The 19,459-nt window shown below is 38.6% G+C and overlaps 1 protein-coding gene across 11 annotated transcripts in view; it reads left to right on the top strand.

Moving 5' to 3' along the window:
• Nucleotides 1–18,030, top strand: part of LOC122945786 (sodium channel protein type 2 subunit alpha-like) — a 188,573-nt gene extending 170,543 nt beyond the window's left edge. For 6 of the 11 annotated variants that reach the window (XM_044304981.1, XM_044304983.1, XM_044304984.1 and 3 more), the window contains 6 exons: nt 2,792–3,073; nt 4,513–4,566; nt 8,325–8,460; nt 12,337–12,443; nt 12,554–12,824; nt 16,770–18,030. In XM_044304981.1, the coding sequence (XP_044160916.1) occupies nt 2,792–3,073; nt 4,513–4,566; nt 8,325–8,460; nt 12,337–12,443; nt 12,554–12,824; nt 16,770–17,965 (2,046 nt within the window). In that variant the 3' untranslated portion in view covers nt 17,966–18,030. Of the gene's footprint in view, nt 1–2,791; nt 3,074–4,512; nt 4,571–8,324; nt 8,464–12,336; nt 12,444–12,553; nt 12,825–16,769 lie in introns of all 11 variants that reach the window. The other 5 variants (XM_044304989.1, XM_044304986.1, XM_044304990.1 and 2 more) reach the window with 2 other exon arrangements.
• Nucleotides 18,031–19,459: the final 1,429 nt, after the last annotated feature.

The raw sequence follows: 19,459 nt of genomic DNA on the forward strand, positions 1-19,459 counted from the left end.
TGTAAATCAGAATGATTTAAAAAAAAAAATGTACTTACAAAGTCTTTTTTTAACTTTTTGTGAATATATAACTCTAGATATAAAATGTAAAAATGTGTACAGTGATGGATTGAATATAATGAGATTTTTCAATATACACTCACCTAAAGAATTATTAGGAACACCATACTAATACGGTGTTAGACCCCCCTTTTGCCTTCAGAACTGCCTTAATTCTATGTGGCATTGATTCAACAAGGTGCTGAGAGCATTCTTTAGAAATGTTGGCCCATATTGATAGGATAGCATCTTGCAGTTGATGGAGATTTGAGGGATGCACATCCAGGGCACGAATCTCCCATTCCACCACATCCCAAAGATGCTCTATTGGGTTGAGATCTGGTGACTGTGGGGGCCATTTTAGTACAGTGAACTCATTGTCATGTTCAAGAAACCAATTTGAAATTATTCAAGCTTTGTGACATGGTGCATTATTCTGCTGGAAGTAGCCATCAGAGGATGGGTACATGGTGGTCATGAAGGAATGGACATTGTCAGAAACAATGCTCAGGTAGCCCGTCGCATTTAAACGATGGCCAATTGGCACTAAGGGGCCTAAAGTGTGCCCAGAAAACATCCCCCACACCATTACACCACCACCACCTGCCTGCACAGTGGTAACAAGGCATGATGGATACATTGGACTCTACCATTTGAATGTCTCAACAGAAATCGAGACTCATCAGACCAGGCAACATTTTTCCAGTCTTTAACAGTCCAATTTTGGTGAACTCGAGCAAATTGTAGCCTCTTTTTCCTTTTTGTAGTGGAGATGAATGGTACCCGGTGGGGTCTTCTGCGGTTGTAGCCCACCTTTCTTTCCCATTCTGACATTCAGTTTGGAGTTCAGGAGATTGTCTTGACCAGGACCACAACCCTACATGCATTGAAGAAACTGCCATGTGATTGGTTGACTAGATAATCGCATTAATGAGAAATAGAACAGGTGTTCCTAATAATTCTTTAGGTGAGTGTATTTTATGGAGAAAGAGGAAAAAAAATTTACAAGCAATAAAATACTTTGCCATGTATACATCACATAAATCAAGTAGAGAGCATACATTTAGAAACTATACACATCACAGTATATAGTATTATTTAAAAAGAAAAAGTCTCCTCTCCTTAGGTTTTATCTTATATTTATTCTGGACTCATCAACAACCCCATAGAACCCACCAAACCTACCACTGGCCCATTAAGGAGGGGGGGGGGGATACACATAAAAAGTTATTTGTCATAATTTCATTTAAATGAAAAAGCTTCTTCTTATTAAAATATAGTTTAAAGATTCAGTTAATTCAATACATGCACATAGAATGTATATTATTACGTGTCTGAACAGGCATATTCTCATTTGAACTAAAAATACAATTCAGTACATGTTTATATAATTTATATTTCTAAGAGTCTGAACAGGCATATTATTCACATTTTAACTTCTGTATTTTCACGATGCTCCTCTTCAGCGAATTCTATAGCATCTACTGGGTTGAAGAAAAATAATAATTTCTCCATCATAAACATAGGGCCTATTACAAATAGGCATTATTGCGTGAACTGCTTTGTTTAAAATAAATTTTGGGCTTTGTTACATTTAATTTAGCTTAAGTCTGATGGTTTTATATGCAGTATACCAGCATGGAATTCTGTGATTTCCTCTCAATAAAATACATATCGTCAGATCTTACAATGTCGCAGTAAGTATTCCACATCATTCCTGTACATATACTTCTCCATAGTAAATAGTATGAAACTCTACTATGCTTAAATACTGTACATGGACACTATATATTAGCGTCACATCCTCAACATAGATAAACCATCCAACTATGATGTTTATTAATATAGATGTTAGATTACCCATAGACATTTTTGCTCTTGATTTGGATTTATGTAAAAAAAAAATATATTTTTCAAAATTGAATTTTAAATAAAGAATATCAATTCCAATACAGAAGAGGAAATAAAAATACTTAATTAATTTGACTAAAATTTTGAAATGAAATCTAGACAGTATATGGTTGAAGACTGAAGTTTGAAATTGGGCACAGTGAAATACCAACCAAATGGAAATTGTTCTATTTGCTAAGAATGTTTCCATGCACAGAATGGAATAATAGTCTTAGCGAATATATCATTGCTGCTTGCCTAGCTCCAAATACATCATTAGTGGCTACTAGTTCAATGGTTTGCGAATGAATCATGTTAAAAATTTGCTTGCACTAGGACGTTTGATCATCTAACATTTTATCACCTGCATGTTTATCTAATTGCTTAAGCTATTATTCCATTTATAGAGAATTTAGTCCATTGCATCATGTTATTATAGTACCGTATGTAATAGCACAGTTTATATATTTAATGATAACCTCATCATGTTTTTCATTTTTTGTTTTAAAATGATATTTGATATTTTACATCTATTGTTTACTTTTATTTTGTTTTCAAGTCTTGTGTTAAAAAGGTCAGTTTTGCAAATTTTGTCTAATTTCAAAAAAAATATCATTATGAACAATTAAAATACATGTTTATTTTGCCAAATTTCATTTTTATTACAGCCATTCCCTGTTTTTTCCCTTTTCTGTGAGTTATTTAGGTGTAATTTATTTTGTACATGTTGCTTGTGCTTCATTTCATCATTTTACCTTGTCATCTTATTTTAATTTTTTATAATTTTTTTCTGGCCTATTAATTTAAAGCAACTGATGATAAGTGATACTAATATCAATTTCCCTTCTCAATTCTGTACTAGGTGGTTGTTAATGCCCTTATAGGCGCAATTCCTTCCATCATGAACGTCCTGCTGGTTTGTCTAATTTTTTGGCTAATTTTCAGCATTATGGGAGTGAACATGTTTTCCGGAAAATATGGCTACTGTATCAATGTCACTACAGACGAATACTTTTCAATTGACATAGTTAATAATAAAACAGATTGTTTGACACTTATAGCCCAAAATGAGTCTGCGAGATGGAAAAATGTCAAAGTGAACTTTGACAATGTTGGCTTTGGTTACCTGTCATTGCTTCAAGTGGTAAGCTTTTTTTTTTTTTAATCTAATTTAACATTGTATTGCGAAATCTAACAAAAATTGTCTTTGATAGATGAGACTATAGATTTTAAATGAAATGAGACTATATATATATATATATATATATATATACACAGTATATATATATATATATATATATATATATATATATATATTCTCTTTTTAGGTTAGCTCCAGACTAATGTTAGAGATTCCTGCCAAAATCTCTGATGCTAGTCTGAAACTAGCCTTAGTGGAGGAACAGACTGCTGGAATTCACTGCATCAGGTGTATATGTTGGCTTTTGGCTAGACAAAAAAAAGATAAAAAATATGCATTTTGGGTCAGGCTAAAAGCCAGCAGGTCGGTTCCCGCAGGATCATCCCATTACAGTGAACGAGGCATATATGCCAGAAAGCAGTTGGATCCTGCCAGATCCCATTACAATAAATGGAGAGCCGATGATGCATGGTGGTTTCTGGCTACGCCATATCTGGCAGTTTGATTTCTGCTGGAATGGACTGTCGGAGTTCACAGCTCACATGTGAACCCAGTCTTAGTCCCCCTTATCTTTCTTTGCATTTCCTTATTTCTCCTTGGAATTATCCAAGTCATGCCTCAAAGCCTCTTAGAAGGTTGAACGTTGACTTATAGGATAGCTGCCTTACATCTGGTAGCATTAGAGGCAGAGCTTGTTAAGAGCTAATTTTCATACCTTCTTTCCAGAATTCCAGAGGAACATTGCCTGGCCTGTAAGACTCCACACGCTGTTTAAGGCGCTTTCCATAAGAAGATATTGTATTCCCCAAATCCTTGCAGTGGAGTAATATTGATGACTTGTCCTCACGATAGATCCTCAACATCAAATCAGCAGGGTCCAACTACCTGCAACCCTGACGACCAGCTGTTTTAAGGGGTTGCGGATGCTGCATCCTCTTTAAAGTTTACCTGCATGTAGTCTCCATTGTAGCAGTAGTGCAATGTAATTACAGCCGCTCATCGCAATCACTTTAATGGGACGGGGCAGATGTGCTTACGCTGCGGCGCCGCTTTAAAGGAGACAACATATGGGTAAACTTTGAAGAGGAAGTAGTGCTCACCTCTTCAAATAGCTGATGGGAGTCAGACCCCCTTATCTGATATTGATTACCTATTCTGATCATCAGTCATCAGTATTACGCCACTGCACAATCCCTCTAATGCAGAATACAGTTTTAATAGGTTTTCTAAGCTTTTCAATGCACCCAGTTAAATGTAACATTTAATCATGTATATCTATGTTGTACTTTATTTAGATTTTTAAAATGAAAACTGTATAGACTGTTAAGGTTGTATTAGTGCATTTTATGCATTCAGGTTTTTACATTTCAAATGTACTCTTATACATCTTGTTTCACGATCAATCTTCCAATGACACTTAATCAATCATATACATTTTACAGGCAACATTTAAAGGGTGGATGGACATTATGTATGCTGCGGTTGATTCACGAAAGGTACGTTTTTTCGTTGTGTCAGAGAAACTAAAGCCATTGCTGTTCAAATGACAACCCTTTCATACACAGAGTATCATGTAAAAATTGCGATCATGTAGTGAATCGTTTGTCAAGCAACCAGTTACAGTCCGCACCCTCTGTGGACTCTTCTGTGCTGTGAACTGTTTACACTGTTGACAATGAACAATGATTAGGTTTCTACATCAGTGATCACAAGAGCGAAATTTTACAGTTGTGTGTGGCATCTTGCACCTTCACTAATGTTTTTACATCTATGTGTGATTTTAAGTCATTAGGTTATACAGGGTGGCCCATGAAAAAGGGCCTAATAGTAAATCAGTCTTAGTTGCCCATAGCACCCAACTAAAAGCTGTGCTCTGATTGGTGGCTACGGGCAACTAAAACAGATTTAGGCTACTTTCACACTGGCGTTTTGGCTTTCCGTTTGTGTGATCCGTTCGGGGCTCTCACAAGCGGTCCAAAATGGGTCCGTTTTGCACTAATGCATTCGGAATGTGAGAGGATCTGCTCAGAATGCATCAGTTTGCCTCCGTTCAGTCACCATTCCGCTCTGGAGGCGGACACCAATACACTGCCTTCAGCGTTTTGCTGTCCGCCTAACAAAGCAGAGCCAAACAATCTGGCACAATAGAAAACTGATCCGTCCCCCATTGACTTTCAATGGTGTACAAGACGGATCCGTCATCGCTATAGAAGACATAATACAACCGGATCCGTTCATGATGGATGTATATGGTTGTATTATTGTAAGCGTTTTTGCAGATCCATGAGGGATCCGCAAAAAACGCTAGTGTGAAAGTAGCCTTACTATTAGGCAGTTTGACTTGAAGATATTGGAGTTGGGATACTTTTTCATGGGCCACCCTGTATAATTAACGTTACAAACTCAATAAAGTATCTAGGTTTATAGTGAAATGTCTACATATTGTTACTAGCCTAAAATAACAATTTTAAAACAAAAATAAACTTTAATTCTGATATTATGTTAAAATTGTAACAATTGTAAAAATTTGTAAATTGTAACAAATTTAACATATCAGAATTAAAGTTTCTTGTTTTTGTTTTTTACATTGTTCTATCTAGCTAGTCACAATAGGGCCTGCAATCAAATATAGTTTACTTTGGTTGCAGACACAAAGGATCCACTAAAGTCACAATTAAAGGGGTTCTGCACTTTGTTTAAACTGATGATCTATCCTCTGGATAGATCATCAGCATCTGATCGTCTGTGCTCTGTTAACCCGGGACCTCCGCCGATCAGCTTTTTGAGAAGGCAGCGGCTCTCCAGCAGCGTCACGGCCTTCACACTGTTTACCGCTGGCCCAGTGACATCCCGACTTGTATCAACTGGCCTGGGCGGGGCTAAGCTCCATTCAAGGGAACGGAGCTTAGCCGCGCCCAGGCCAGTTGATACAGGTCGTGATGTCACTGGGCCTGCGGTAAACAGTGAGAAGGCCGCGGTGCTGCTGGAGCGCCGCTGCCTTCTCAAACAGCTGATTGGCGGGGGTTCTGTGTGTCGGACCCCCGCCGATCAGATGCTGATGATCTATCCAGAGGATAGATCATCGGTTTAAACAAAGTGCAGAACCCCTTTAATATCACGTTATACCCCAGGTTTATGGCTAGACAATAACAACCTTTTTTCTATTTGAATTACATATGAATTAGATATGCCACTGAAGTCATGTAGAGGGGTCCTAATTTACCAGAATTTCTTAGAAAAGTATCTATGCATGTTTGGTCAGTTTCTGTTAAAGACAAAGAAAAATACCATTTGGAAACAGTTAACTATGGCTACTTACCTTTTTCCCCCTGATATTATATTGACTTTAAAGCATGCATGGCCGCTCCTCCTCTTGGCATGGAACCTCTTGGCATATCTAGTTGTTTTGGGCAACATGTGGACTCAGTGTTGTCTTGTAGAACTCGGGTCCTGGGTTTGGCACTAGCCAAAGAAAACCTATGCATGGAGTTTGTATTTTCACTGTGATTTTACATTGGCTCCTCCAGGTTCCTCCCACACTTTAAAAGATGCCAACAGGTTAACTGGCATTTCATGAAATTGGCCTATGGTCAACTTTGAATGGCTGTATTGCACCCTTATACCAGTGCATGAACCTCCCGCAGTTCTACTACACTGAACTAAAGCTCAGGATAATAAGGTTCTATGGTATTACATAGTTGTACGTTAGTCATGTCCCCTTTAGATGTCTCTTCTTAAGAATAAATAATTTTTTCTACTCTCCTCAGAAAAATAAGACCTTGTATCAGTTGCTCTTTTCTGTACTCTTTCTAACTCCAGAACATCATTTCTGTGAGCTGGTGCCCAGAAATGAACTGCATATTCCAGATGAGGACACATCAATGCTTTGTAGTATAAATTGACAATATTATGTCCCTGCTCCTCAATGTTGTAGAATATGTTGACACTACATTAAAGGGGTTGTCTCACTTCAGCAAATGCCATTTATCATGTAGAGAAAGTTAATACAAGGCACTTACTAATGTATTGTGATTGTCTATATTGCCTCCTTTGCTGGCTGGGTTCATTTTTCCATCACATTATACACTGCTCATTTCCAGAGGTTACGACTACCCTGCAATCCAGCAGCGGTGGCCATGCTTGCACACTATAGAAAAAAGTGCAGGTGCTTTATACTATATTATCATTATTATTATTATTTATTATTAAAGCACCATTCATTCCATAGCGTTGTACATATGAAAAGGGGTTCACATACATAATGCAGACAATTGCACTAAGCACAAACATGTACTATAGTGTACATTAGTTAGTGCCTTGTATTAAAGGGGTTGTCCGGGTTCAGAGCTGAACCCAGACATACCCTTATTTTCACCCCGGCAGCCCCCCTGAGCCTAGCATCGGAGCATCTCATGCGCTCCCGTGCGCAGGGCACGGGCTCTTTTGTTTTTCAATAACACACTGCCGGGCGGTAACTTCCGCCCGGCAGTGTGTTCGGTGACGTCACCGGCTCTGAGGGGCAGGCTTTTAGCCAGTAAAATGGCTAGGGCAGAGCTAAATCCCGCCCATCAGTGCCGGTGACGTCACTGGGGTTCCTGTCAGCCCCATGGAGAGCCCCGGTACGTCACCGGAACTCCTAAAAATGCCTTTGCCCTGTGCAATTTAGCGCAGGGCAAAGGAGAGCATCGGAGCATAAACTGCTCCGATGCTCCTGTCAGGGGGGCTGCCGGGGTGAAAATGGAGGGATGTCCGGGTTCAGCTCTGAACCCGGACAACCCCTTTAACTTTGTCTACATGATAAATGTCATTCGCTGAAGTGAGACGACCCCTTTTAATGCAAAATAAATAAATATACAATGAAAGTCTTTTATGAGAAACATTGATAAAAAAATGTTTTATTATAACTTTTTGTGTTATTTAACGTAAAAGAGTATTTCTTCTGTATATTTCTACATCAGACTACAGACATTTAAATGTATCCTAGCAAAAATATGCACCTTTAGAGCATTTCTTGATATTCTAGACAATTATGTATATTCTTAATATGCAATTAAAGTAAATTAGATAAATAACACACACATTGCTTGTATTGGTGTTCTGTGTGGCTCCCTCTTGTTCACAGTGCCAGTGCATTTTCTAGCTTACTCTCAACTCACAGACTTGAAAACCTAGCCATTAATAAGCTTGTCACAAAATGGGCAGAAAGAGTTCAAATTGAAATGGTTTTCAGCTTTTCCTTTATTTTCATTTCCAGTTAGAGGAACAACCAAAGTACGAAGACAATCTGTACATGTATCTTTACTTTGTTATTTTTATCATCTTTGGATCCTTCTTCACACTCAACCTCTTTATTGGTGTCATCATTGATAATTTTAATCAACAGAAAAAGAAGATAAGTATTTTATGTTTACACTTTTATTGTCTAGAGATATAATGTTGCACTTTTTCTTTCGTAAATATGTGTTTAACTTTTTCCTTTACTTAAAGGATACATACTGGAAGGAATTTATCATTTGTGGTGGTTTGAGTGTCAGTTTTATGTCTGTCTTTGCTTAGTGAGGTTGCGGCAAATTTATGAAATGGCTAAGAGTAATAATATATTTGGTACAAATACAATGCCGTGTATGTCAGTAAAGGTACGCCAGGGGGTTGCCTGGCACGGAGATGAGGTATTTTTTTGACTGTTTAAAATGTTGCACATCATGAATGAGACCTAAAGGTGCTTTAATCTGAAATCCTGATCTACTTTTCACTCCATTTCTAAAAGTGACGAGGCTCACCAATTGTTGCAAAATTATGCACCAAATTTTACACGCGGGCATCACTTTTTTACATCACAAAACTGGCACAGCATATTTGATAAATGACTCCCACTGTATGTACAGTCGTGGCCAAAAGTTTTGAGAATGACACAAATATTAGTTTTCACAAAGTGTGCTGCTAAACTTCTTTTAGATCTTTGTTTCAGTTGTTTCTGTGATGTAGTGAAATATAATTACATGCACTTCATACGTTTCAAAGGCTTCTATCGACAATTACATGACATTTATGGAAAGAGTCAGTATTTGCAGTGTTGGCCCTTCTTTTTCAGGACCTCTGCAATTCGACTGGGCATGCTCTCAATCAACTTCTGGGGCAATTCCTGACTGATAGCAACCAATTTTTTCATAATCACTTCTTGGAGTTTGTCAGAATTAGTGGGTTTTTGTTTGTCCACCCGCCTCTTGAGGATTGACCACAAGTTCTCAATGGGATTAAGATCTGAGCCACTTAGTTATCACTTTTGCCTTATGGCACGGTGCTCCATCGTGCTGGAAAATGCATTGTTCTTCACCAAACTGTTGTTGGATTGTTGGAAGAAGTTGCTGTTGGAGGGTGTTTTGGTACCATTCTTTATTCATGGCTGTGTTTTTGGGCAAAATTGTGAGTGAGCCCACTCCCTTGGATGAGAAGCAACCCCACACATGAATGGTCTCAGGATGCTTTACTGTTGGCATGACACAGGACTGATGGTAGCGCTCACCTTTTCTTCTCCGGACAAGCCTTTTTCCTGATGCCCCAAACAATCGGAAAGAGGCTTCATCGGAGAATATGACTTTGCCCCAGTCCTCAGCAGTCCATTCACCATATTTTCTGCAGAAGATCAATCTGTCCCTGATGTTTTATTTGGAGAGAAGTGGCTTCTCTGCTGCCCTTCTTGACACCAGGCCATCTTCCAAAAGTCTTCGCCTCACTGTGCGTGCAGATGCGCTCACACCTGCCTGCTGCCATTCCTGAGCAAGCTCTGCACTGGTGGCACTCCGATCCCGCAGCTGAATCCTCTTTAGGAGACGATCCTGGCACTTGCTGGACTTTCTTGGACGCCCTGAAGCCTTCTTAACAAGAATTGAACCTCTTTCCTTGAGGTTCTTGATGATCCTATAAATTGTTGATTGAGGTGCAATCTTAGTAGCCACAATATCCTTGCCTGTGAAGGCATTTTTATGCAACGCAATGATGGCTGCACGCGTTTCTTTGCAGGTCACCATGGTTAACAATGGAAGAACAATGATTTCAAATATCACCCTCCTTTTAACCGGTCAAGTCTGCCATTTTAACCCAATCAGCCTGACATAATGATCTCCAGCCTTGTGCTCGTCAACATTCTCACCTGGGTTAACAAGACGATTACTGAAATGATCTCAGCAGGTCCTTTAATGACAGCAATGAAATGCAGTGAAATTTTTTTGGGGGATTAAGTTAATTTTTATGGCAAAGAAAGACTATGCAATTCATCTGATCACTCTTCATAACATTCTGGAGTATATGCAAATTGCTATTATAAAAACTTAAGCAGCAACTTTTCCAATTTTCAATATTTATGTAATTCTTAAAACTTTTGGCCACGACTGTACACAACTGCCTCCCTATAATGCCCTCTAAAATTTCTCAAGACAATTTTTTTTAACCAAACTTTTGAAGGCTGTCAATGTTGCACTTAAGATGTACTAAAGAATTTCTATAGACTGCACAGCATATTATGACAAACACGTTGCACACAGTATATTCTGTGTAGAATGGGGCGCTACCAGCATACACTCTGTAAGCCATTATAACAGGCTGACCAAAACAAAGCTGTCCATGTCTCTGCCATTTGACACCCATTGAAAAAAACTATATATGTTTTTGCACTGTAGCTCTATGAAAACACACATGTACAGTAACTGTCCCAATGGGAAATGGAGACATAGATCCACTATGTCACTAACAGATTTGATGCAAGACTAAACTAGGAAGCAAGTCTAAAGCACTAAGAGTTCTTCACTCACAGGGAGTCCCCTTGCTACCCCCTAAGTATTGCTCACACATAGAGAGGAAGTTTTACCTCTCTGATGGTACCAAGGCAGCGGACAGAAGATGTAGTCAGACAGTGCAAGATTCAAAACTAATAGATTTCAGTCAAAAGTGGAGGTCATCCAGAGATCAGGTCAGATAGCATACAGGAGAACTTGGTCAGGATAACATGCCGAGTCAACCACATAGAAAGCAGAAACAAACATCAATGCTGACAAGAACCAACAGTACCTTTTTGATCAGGCACTGAGCACTCTAGTAAGGACTCATAAAGCCTGGGCACATTTGCATTGGCTGAAGTCAGGGATAATTGGCAAGTATCGACTCATTAATAGACCGGGCATGTGCACCAGCACAACCAATGCAGCATAATGCAGGGGAAAAGAGGTGATTGGGAGAAGGACGTTGTGCACCACCAATGAGGCGAGGTGAGGCGATTGCCTCAGGCAGCACCAGGTAGGGGCAAGAGGAAGGCAGCAGAAGGGGGGTTATCTTTTTCCGCAGTATAGTATTAGGAAGCATAGTGGGCATAGTATGTGGCACTGTATTACCCTGTATGTTTTGTAGCTCAGTATGTAATGTAATTCCAAGTATGTCTTTAACAGTAGGGCTGGAGGGAAGGGGTTAAGAAATTGGCATTGGGGTGTTGGGGCGCCTTTCAGTTTTCGCCTCAGGCAGCAGAAAGGCTTGGTGAACTCCTGGCACCACTGTACACTTTTCCATACTACTAAGTGACTAAATGTATTTCTCCGCAAGTACTTTGTTTCGATTCCGAGACTTTGGTATTTTAATGCACATATCCCAGGAACAGCAATACGCCCCTTTCCAGAAAAGCCAAGTTTTGAAATTGTTGGGTGGTTGGATATTGGTGTGTATTTTTGTATATTTCTACATCAGACTTTTCAAATGTATCCTAGCAAACATATGCACCTTTAGATGGCTTCACTGACAGTGTATCGATTAAGGTATGGTTTAAGAAGCCACAGAGTCTGTACTGAAGCTTATGCTGATATATACTGAAATCTATCAAATCTATAACTCCATAATAAAAAGCAGTAGGACATCAAAACATCAAATACTGAAAGGTCATTGTAGGCTCTTGGTATGCTACAGAAGAGCAACCTAGCATAACATAATATGGCAGTATATCTTCTGTTAGGAGAGTATGTACCTAATCTGAGGCACACAGAGGCACTTTATGAGTGCACAGATTTATATGGGTGGCATATCATAAATCCATTACACATGGGTCCATGGTAGAGCCTTATGTTTGAGAACTTAACCTAATTTATCACCCATTAAGATTTGATACAACAGCATTATGGCGTGTGGGTGGGAAGAATATGATCTATTGAAAAGTGCATACCGCATAGATGATGCATCAGAATACAAAAGAATTCCTTTGTCATAACCACTTTTGATTTTTTTCCTATAATTTGGAGGTCAGGATATCTTCATGACAGAGGAACAAAAGAAATATTATAATGCAATGAAAAAGCTAGGATCAAAAAAACCACAAAAGCCTGTTCCAAGGCCTCAGGTAAAAGCATTTTAACATTGTACATGTAGACAATGATGTAGTAGTACTGTACATATTTTCAATTTATGTTTCAAATGATATACTGTGCAATGTTTTACATCTTATTTCAGAACAAGTTTCAAGGTGCAGTCTTCGACTTTGTGTCCATGCAACCATTTGACATCACCATCATGGTTCTTATCTGCTTAAACATGGTAACGATGATGATTGAAACTGATGACCAAAGTCAAGAAAAGGAGAACAACCTGTACTGGATTAATGCAGTCTTCATTGTGCTTTTTACTGGAGAATGTATACTGAAGCTTGTTTCTCTGAGGCATTATTACTTCACAATGGGGTGGAACATATTTGATTTTGTGGTTGTCATTCTATCTATTGTAGGTAGGTATATCTTGTAGGTATAAGATTGTATATCTCATAAGGGAAACAGGTTCTTGGCAATAACCAAAGACAATTGCCTCTCCCAACTGGTTCAGGACCCGACTAGAGGGATGGCCATACTGGACTTAGTATTAACCAATAGGCCAGACAGAACAACAGACGTGCAGGTTGGGGGACACCTGGGAAATAGTGACCATAAAGTAATAACCTTCCAATTATCATTCAAAAGAGCGTTTCTACAGGGAGGAACAAAAATACCAAACTTCAAAAAAGCTAAATTTAGCCAACTAAGAGAGGCCATAGGCCTAACTAACTGGGACAAAGTCCTCAAAAATAAAAATACAGCCACAAAATGGGATATCTTTAAAAACATCCTAATATCTCATTGTGAGAGGTACATACCGTATGGGAATAAAAGGTTAAGGAACAAAAAGAAACCAATGTGAATAAATAGAACTGTAAAGAAAGCAATAAATGACAAAAAGAAAGCATATAAATCACTAAAACAGGAGGGTAGCGAGGAAGCACTGAAAAACTAGAACATGTAAAAAAACTAATAAAAGCGGCCAAACTAGAGACCGAGAGATTAATTGCCAAAGAGAGTAAAACTAACCCTAAAATGTTCTTCAATTATATAAATGTTAAAAAGTATAAATCTGAAGGTGTCGGCCCTTTAAATGAGGGGGTAGTCGCAGAGAGCGACGAGGAGAAAGCAAAGCTGTTAAATATTTTTTTCTCCAATGTATTCACTGAGGAAAATAAACTGTCAGATGACATGCCGAATGTAAAAATAAATTTCCCATTAAAAGTGTCCTGTCTGACCCAGGAAGAAGTACAGCTGCGTCTTAAAAAGATTAAAATAGACAAATCGACAGGACCGTATGGCATACACCCCTGTATCCTTAGGGAATTAGGTAATGTCATAGCAAGACCCTTATTTCTGATATTTGCAGACTCTATACTGACAGGGAATGTCCCATAGGATTGGCGCATGGCAAATGTGGTGCTAATATTCAAAAACGGTCCAAAAACAGAGCCTGGAAACTATAGGCTGGTAAGTTTAACATCTGTTGTGGGTAAACAGTTGAAGGTTTTCTGAGAGATGCTATCTTAGAGTATCTCAACGGAAATAAGCAAATAACGCCATATCAGCATGGCTTCGTGAGGGATCGGTCATGTCAAACTAATTTAATCAGTTTCTTAGAGGAGGTAAGTTCTAGACTTGACAGCGGCGAATGAATGGATGTAGTATATCTGGACTTCTCCAAAGCATTTGACACTGTACCACATAAAAGGTTAGTAGATAAAATGAGAATGCTCGGACTGGGAGAAAATGTCTGTATGTGGGTAAGTAACTGGCTCAATGATAGAAAACAGAGGGTGGTTATTAACGGTACATACTCAGATTGGGTCACTGTCACTAGTGGGGTACCTCAGGGGTCAGTATTGGGCCCTATTCTCTTCTATATATTTATTAATGATCTTGTAGAAGGCTTGCATAGTAAAGTATAAATTTTCGCAGATGACAGTAAACTGTGTAAAGTAATTAACACGGAAGAGGACAGTATACTACTACAGAGGGATCTGGATAGATTGGAGGCTTGGGCAGATAAGTGGCAGATGAGGTTTAACACGGACAAATGTAAAGTTATGCACATGGGAAGGAATAATGCAAGTCACCCGTACATACTAAATGGTAAAACACTGGGTAACACTGACATGGAAAAGGATGTAGGAATTTTAATAAACAGCGAACTAAGCTGCAAAAAACAGTGTCAGGCAGCTGCTGCCAAGGCCAATAAGATAATGGGTTGCATCAGAAGGGGCATAGATGCCCGTGATAAGAACATAGTCCTACCACTTTACAAATCGCTAGTCAGACCACACATGGAGTACTGTGTACAGTTCTGGGCTCCTGTAAATAAGGCAGACATAGCAGAGCTGGAGAGGGTCCAGAGGAGAGCAACTAAAGTAATAACTGGAATAGGGCAACTACAGTACGCTGAATAATTATCAAAATTAGGGTTATTCACTTTAGAAAAAAGGCGACTGAGGGGAGATCTAATTAATATATATAAATATATCAGGGGTCAGTACAGAGATCTATCCCATCATCTATTTATCCCCAGGACTGTGACTGTGACGAGGGGACATCCTCTGCGTCTGGAGGAAAGAAGGTTTGTACACAAACATAGAAAAGGATTCTTTACGGTAAGAGCAGTTAGACTATGGAACTCTCTCTCTGAGGAGGTGGTGATGGTGAGTACAATAAAGGAATTCAAGAGGGGCCTGGATGTATTTCTGGAGCGTAATAATATTACAGGCTATAGCTTCTAGAGAGGGGTCGTTGATCCAGGGAGTTATTCTGATTGCCTGATTGGAGTCGGGAAGGAATTTTTTATTCCCCTAAAGTGGGGAAAATTGGCTCCTACCTCACAGTTTTTTGTTTTTTTGCCTTCCTCTGGATCAACTTGCAGGATAACAGGCCGAACTGGATGGACAAATGTCTTTTTTTGGCCTTATGTACTATGTTACTATGTTACTATGTATATGGTACTTGAGAAAAGTTAAATTTCTCATTGAATAATTATTTTTTTTAAATCCAAAAAATATTTGAAAGCACAAATCATGTTGCCACTTAAAAGGTGAGTCCATACAATATTCTTGACTAGCTGAACAAGTGGGGTGATTTGTTCCTATGAACCAGTGCATAGCTTTACAGCCAAACCTAGATGGGCTCCTTGAGGTTTGGCGAAATGCTCCACATGCACATTACAGTATAGTAACAAAGTATGATTAACTCAAAGAATGGTGATGGACAGCAGAAACTAAATAAAATCTATAACTCCACCATTAAAAGCAGTAGGACATCAAAACAGCAAATACTGAAAGGGGGAAACAAATCATGTTTCAAACCCAAGTGGCCATTACCAGGGACATTACTAGGAAAGGCTGGGCCCTATAGCAAACTTTTGAATGCTCCATTGAGCATGAATATTATGTTCCTTATGCACACTATGTATTAGGCCTAAATCTGTAAAAGTAGCATAACTATGAATCGTTACTCACCTGTTAATCCCCTGCCGCTACTAATACAACACTAGCCTTCTATGTTCATGAGAAAATTCAATCCCAACACCAACTATGACAATCATCAGGCTGTTTCCAGAAATCCAACTTGGAGAATTATATCTCTCTCATGATAATCATTCAGACCACTCTTTCAACAAGTTAACCATCACTAAATCCTGTGGCAGAGAATTCTGTGGTCTCACTGCTCTGACTGAATTTAGTTCAGTTGGCAAATGGCAATTTGTAGGCCCCAATACGTACTTAGGCAGGGTCTAGAAGCAGTGGTCCTTAACCCATGGTCTTCCAACAAGACATACAATAGACTGGTCTAGATTTTTAAGATGGGTGATTTTTTTTTACATATAATGTACCATATTATATATCTTAGAAGGTGAATATACTTGATCATTCTAGAAAAGAGGGGATTGTCTACTTTGGTTCAGGATCTTGAAATCTATTCATAATATGAAATGAAAGATTGGCTTCATGATGGCCCAGAAATCCAGATGGTATTGAGTCAGTTTTAATTTGTCTGATTGGTTGCAGCATAAATGCCTATGCATGACAAACCTATTTCTCAATGAATTTTATCTGGCAGTTTTGTTGTTTTATGTTCATTATGTGCATGCATTTTGTGTGAAAATATTTAGGTCAAGTTGACATCAAATTTCTCTTCAGACACGAATCTATTGAAAGCATGTATTGTTTTAAAATTGGGCAATCGAATAATCATTATTTTTGACCACTCATTGGGCAGTAGATCATATAAATCATCATCATAGGCTGAGGCTTATAGGCAGTATATATTAAAAAAATATTTGCAGAATATATGTTGTTTATATGCACTTATTCCATTTTCTTTTTTACCCACAGGAATGTTTTTGGCTGATCTAATAGAGAAATATTTTGTGTCACCCACCCTGTTCAGGGTCATAAGACTCGCCAGAATAGGTCGCATCCTACGTCTTATTAAAGGAGCAAAGGGAATTCGTACTTTGCTTTTCGCATTGATGATGTCACTTCCTGCATTATTCAATATAGGTTTATTGCTTTTCCTCGTTATGTTCATTTATGCCATCTTTGGAATGTCCAACTTTGCTTATGTGAAGAAAGAAGCTGGAATTGATGATATGTTCAATTTCGAAACCTTTGGCAACAGCATGATTTGCTTATTTATGATCACAACTTCAGCTGGGTGGGATGGTCTCTTGGCACCAATTCTTAACAGTAAATCGCCAGACTGTGACCCTAATGCAGAACATCCCGGGAGTTCTGTCAGAGGTGATTGTGGTAACCCCTCTGTTGGGATTTTCTTCTTTGTAAGTTACATCATCATATCATTTTTAGTTGTAGTCAACATGTACATTGCTGTCATTTTGGAGAATTTTGGTGTTGCTACCGAGGAAAGTGCAGAACCTCTAGGGGAGGATGACTTTGAGATGTTCTACGAAGTGTGGGAAAAGTTTGATTCAGATGCGACACAGTTTATTCAATATAGTAAATTAACTGACTTTGCGGATGCACTGGATCCACCTCTTCGTATACCAAAACCAAACTATGTTCAACTTATTGCAATGGATCTGCCCATGGTAAGCGGTGACAGAATTCATTGCCTTGACATCCTTTTCGCCTTCACAAAGCGTGTGTTGGGTGAAGGAGATGAAATGGATAATCTCAGACAACCAATGGAAGAAAGGTTCATGGCCTCCAACCCTTCCAAAGCCTCTTATGAACCAATTACATCTACATTACGTAGAAAACAAGAGGAACAGTCTGCCGTTATTATCCAACGAGCTTTCCGATGTTACCTTCTGAAGAAATCCATTAAACGTGCTTCCTTTCTGTACAATCAAGAGAAGGGCAAAGATGGAGATAGTCTAATAACACGAAAAGACATTTTGAGTGACCGACTAAATGGAAATTCCACCACAGATAAAGTAGACATCACTCCCTCAACAACCTCTCCCCCATCCTATGACAGTGTTACCAAACCAGACAAAGAAAAACACGAAAAAGACAAAATAGAGAAAGAAGACCGGGGGAAAGACATCAGGGAGCGTAAAAAGTAATTTTTATGTGGCAAACTGTTTACAGCCTGTGAACATTCTTGATGTCAGCAGGACTCCTTTCAGAGATTTATGCCAAACTGACAGTTCTTAAAATTATGTACCTTTGGTCAGTGCCTACAATACGACAGTGACCCCCTGTCAGGAACGGACTACGAAGACGCTCATCAACCTTGACTGGAGGTTACTGTTTTAACCACTTCACTGCTATAGAGGCTTGCCAGGCATCACATGGATGCTTTGCCAGCCCCTGCGGAAGTAAAGGGGTTAATTTCCCAGCTGACACTGCTGAAGAGGATAGTCAAAATGGCTACTCAGACTGTGCGGAATGGGGACCATTTTGTGAGATACAAAACCTATTGTTTTTTTTTTTGTGTGTTGAACACTTTAGTAAACTACTTGTATCCACTGTTTGCATTTCAACTGCCATATTTGCCATATGTTTACAAGTTCTATGTTTATGGATTCATCATTTTTTTGAATTCATAGGTTCTCTACAATTATATGCGACTATTTTTGTAAATGGGTTTTATGTTGGGAAGGAGCTGATAATTACCACTTCAAAGGTATGAGGACCAGGTGTTCTTCAATATCTTTCTCTATAACATATATGAAGAAAACTGATTGCATGAGAGCATGCCAGGCACATAGGTCATGCATGGGGAAAAAAAAATATATAAAAAAATAGAGATGCAAAAAAAAATTCATTATCATGTGACACATATTGTTGGGGTGCTTAATTGTTCATGATGTGTTACATAGGGAAAAAAATGAATCTGTGCCTGTTTTGTCCCTTCAAAGTCCCACATCAGAGGACAAATGGATTCACTTTTTATGCAACCTCAAGTCACAGATCAGCAAGGTCTCATTGCCGGGAGCCTGTCAACAGTATATGAAATTACTTTAACCAGTAGCACAGGTTGATCCCAAAAATACACGTTTTTTAGGCTTTCTCCTGCATTGTTATGATTATGTTGGTCATCTTCAGCTTGTCAGCCAGGTTAATATTGTACAAGCCAATGGAAATGCCTATGTTACGGTATGTAAATAGTTCCTTTACTATGTGGTGGATGTTTGAGCAAGAAAATAATGGTTTGGGCACAGTATTTATTGCATCAAATATGTACCACAATATGTGTAGTTTGCAAGCTTTTAAAAAAATAAATATAGAAATATTCTCTACCAATATAAATAGTTTGGACGCTATCACAGGTGCATGTTTGTATCGCCAGGGCTGCTTATAATATTTAATTTCCCCACTGTCCAGCAGTATATCATGGAAAGCCATAAGTCAATGGTTCAGTAAGACAAATTGTTCAAAAAGACCTCATTTCTTTATTAACCTCTTTGCTGCTGCTTTGCAGTCTTGAAATGGTTAAGCAATAGTTTGCAGCTATTTCTGTTTGATCTTATTTTGTGTTTTATTTTTCTTCTTTATTTTGTGGTATTATTTTGTTTCTTGTATTTCGTATTAATCAAGATTTGGTCGGATCTGTT

The sequence above is a fragment of the Bufo gargarizans genome, chromosome 8 (genome assembly GCF_014858855.1).
Source record: "Bufo gargarizans isolate SCDJY-AF-19 chromosome 8, ASM1485885v1, whole genome shotgun sequence".
NCBI lineage: Eukaryota > Metazoa > Chordata > Amphibia > Anura > Bufonidae > Bufo > Bufo gargarizans.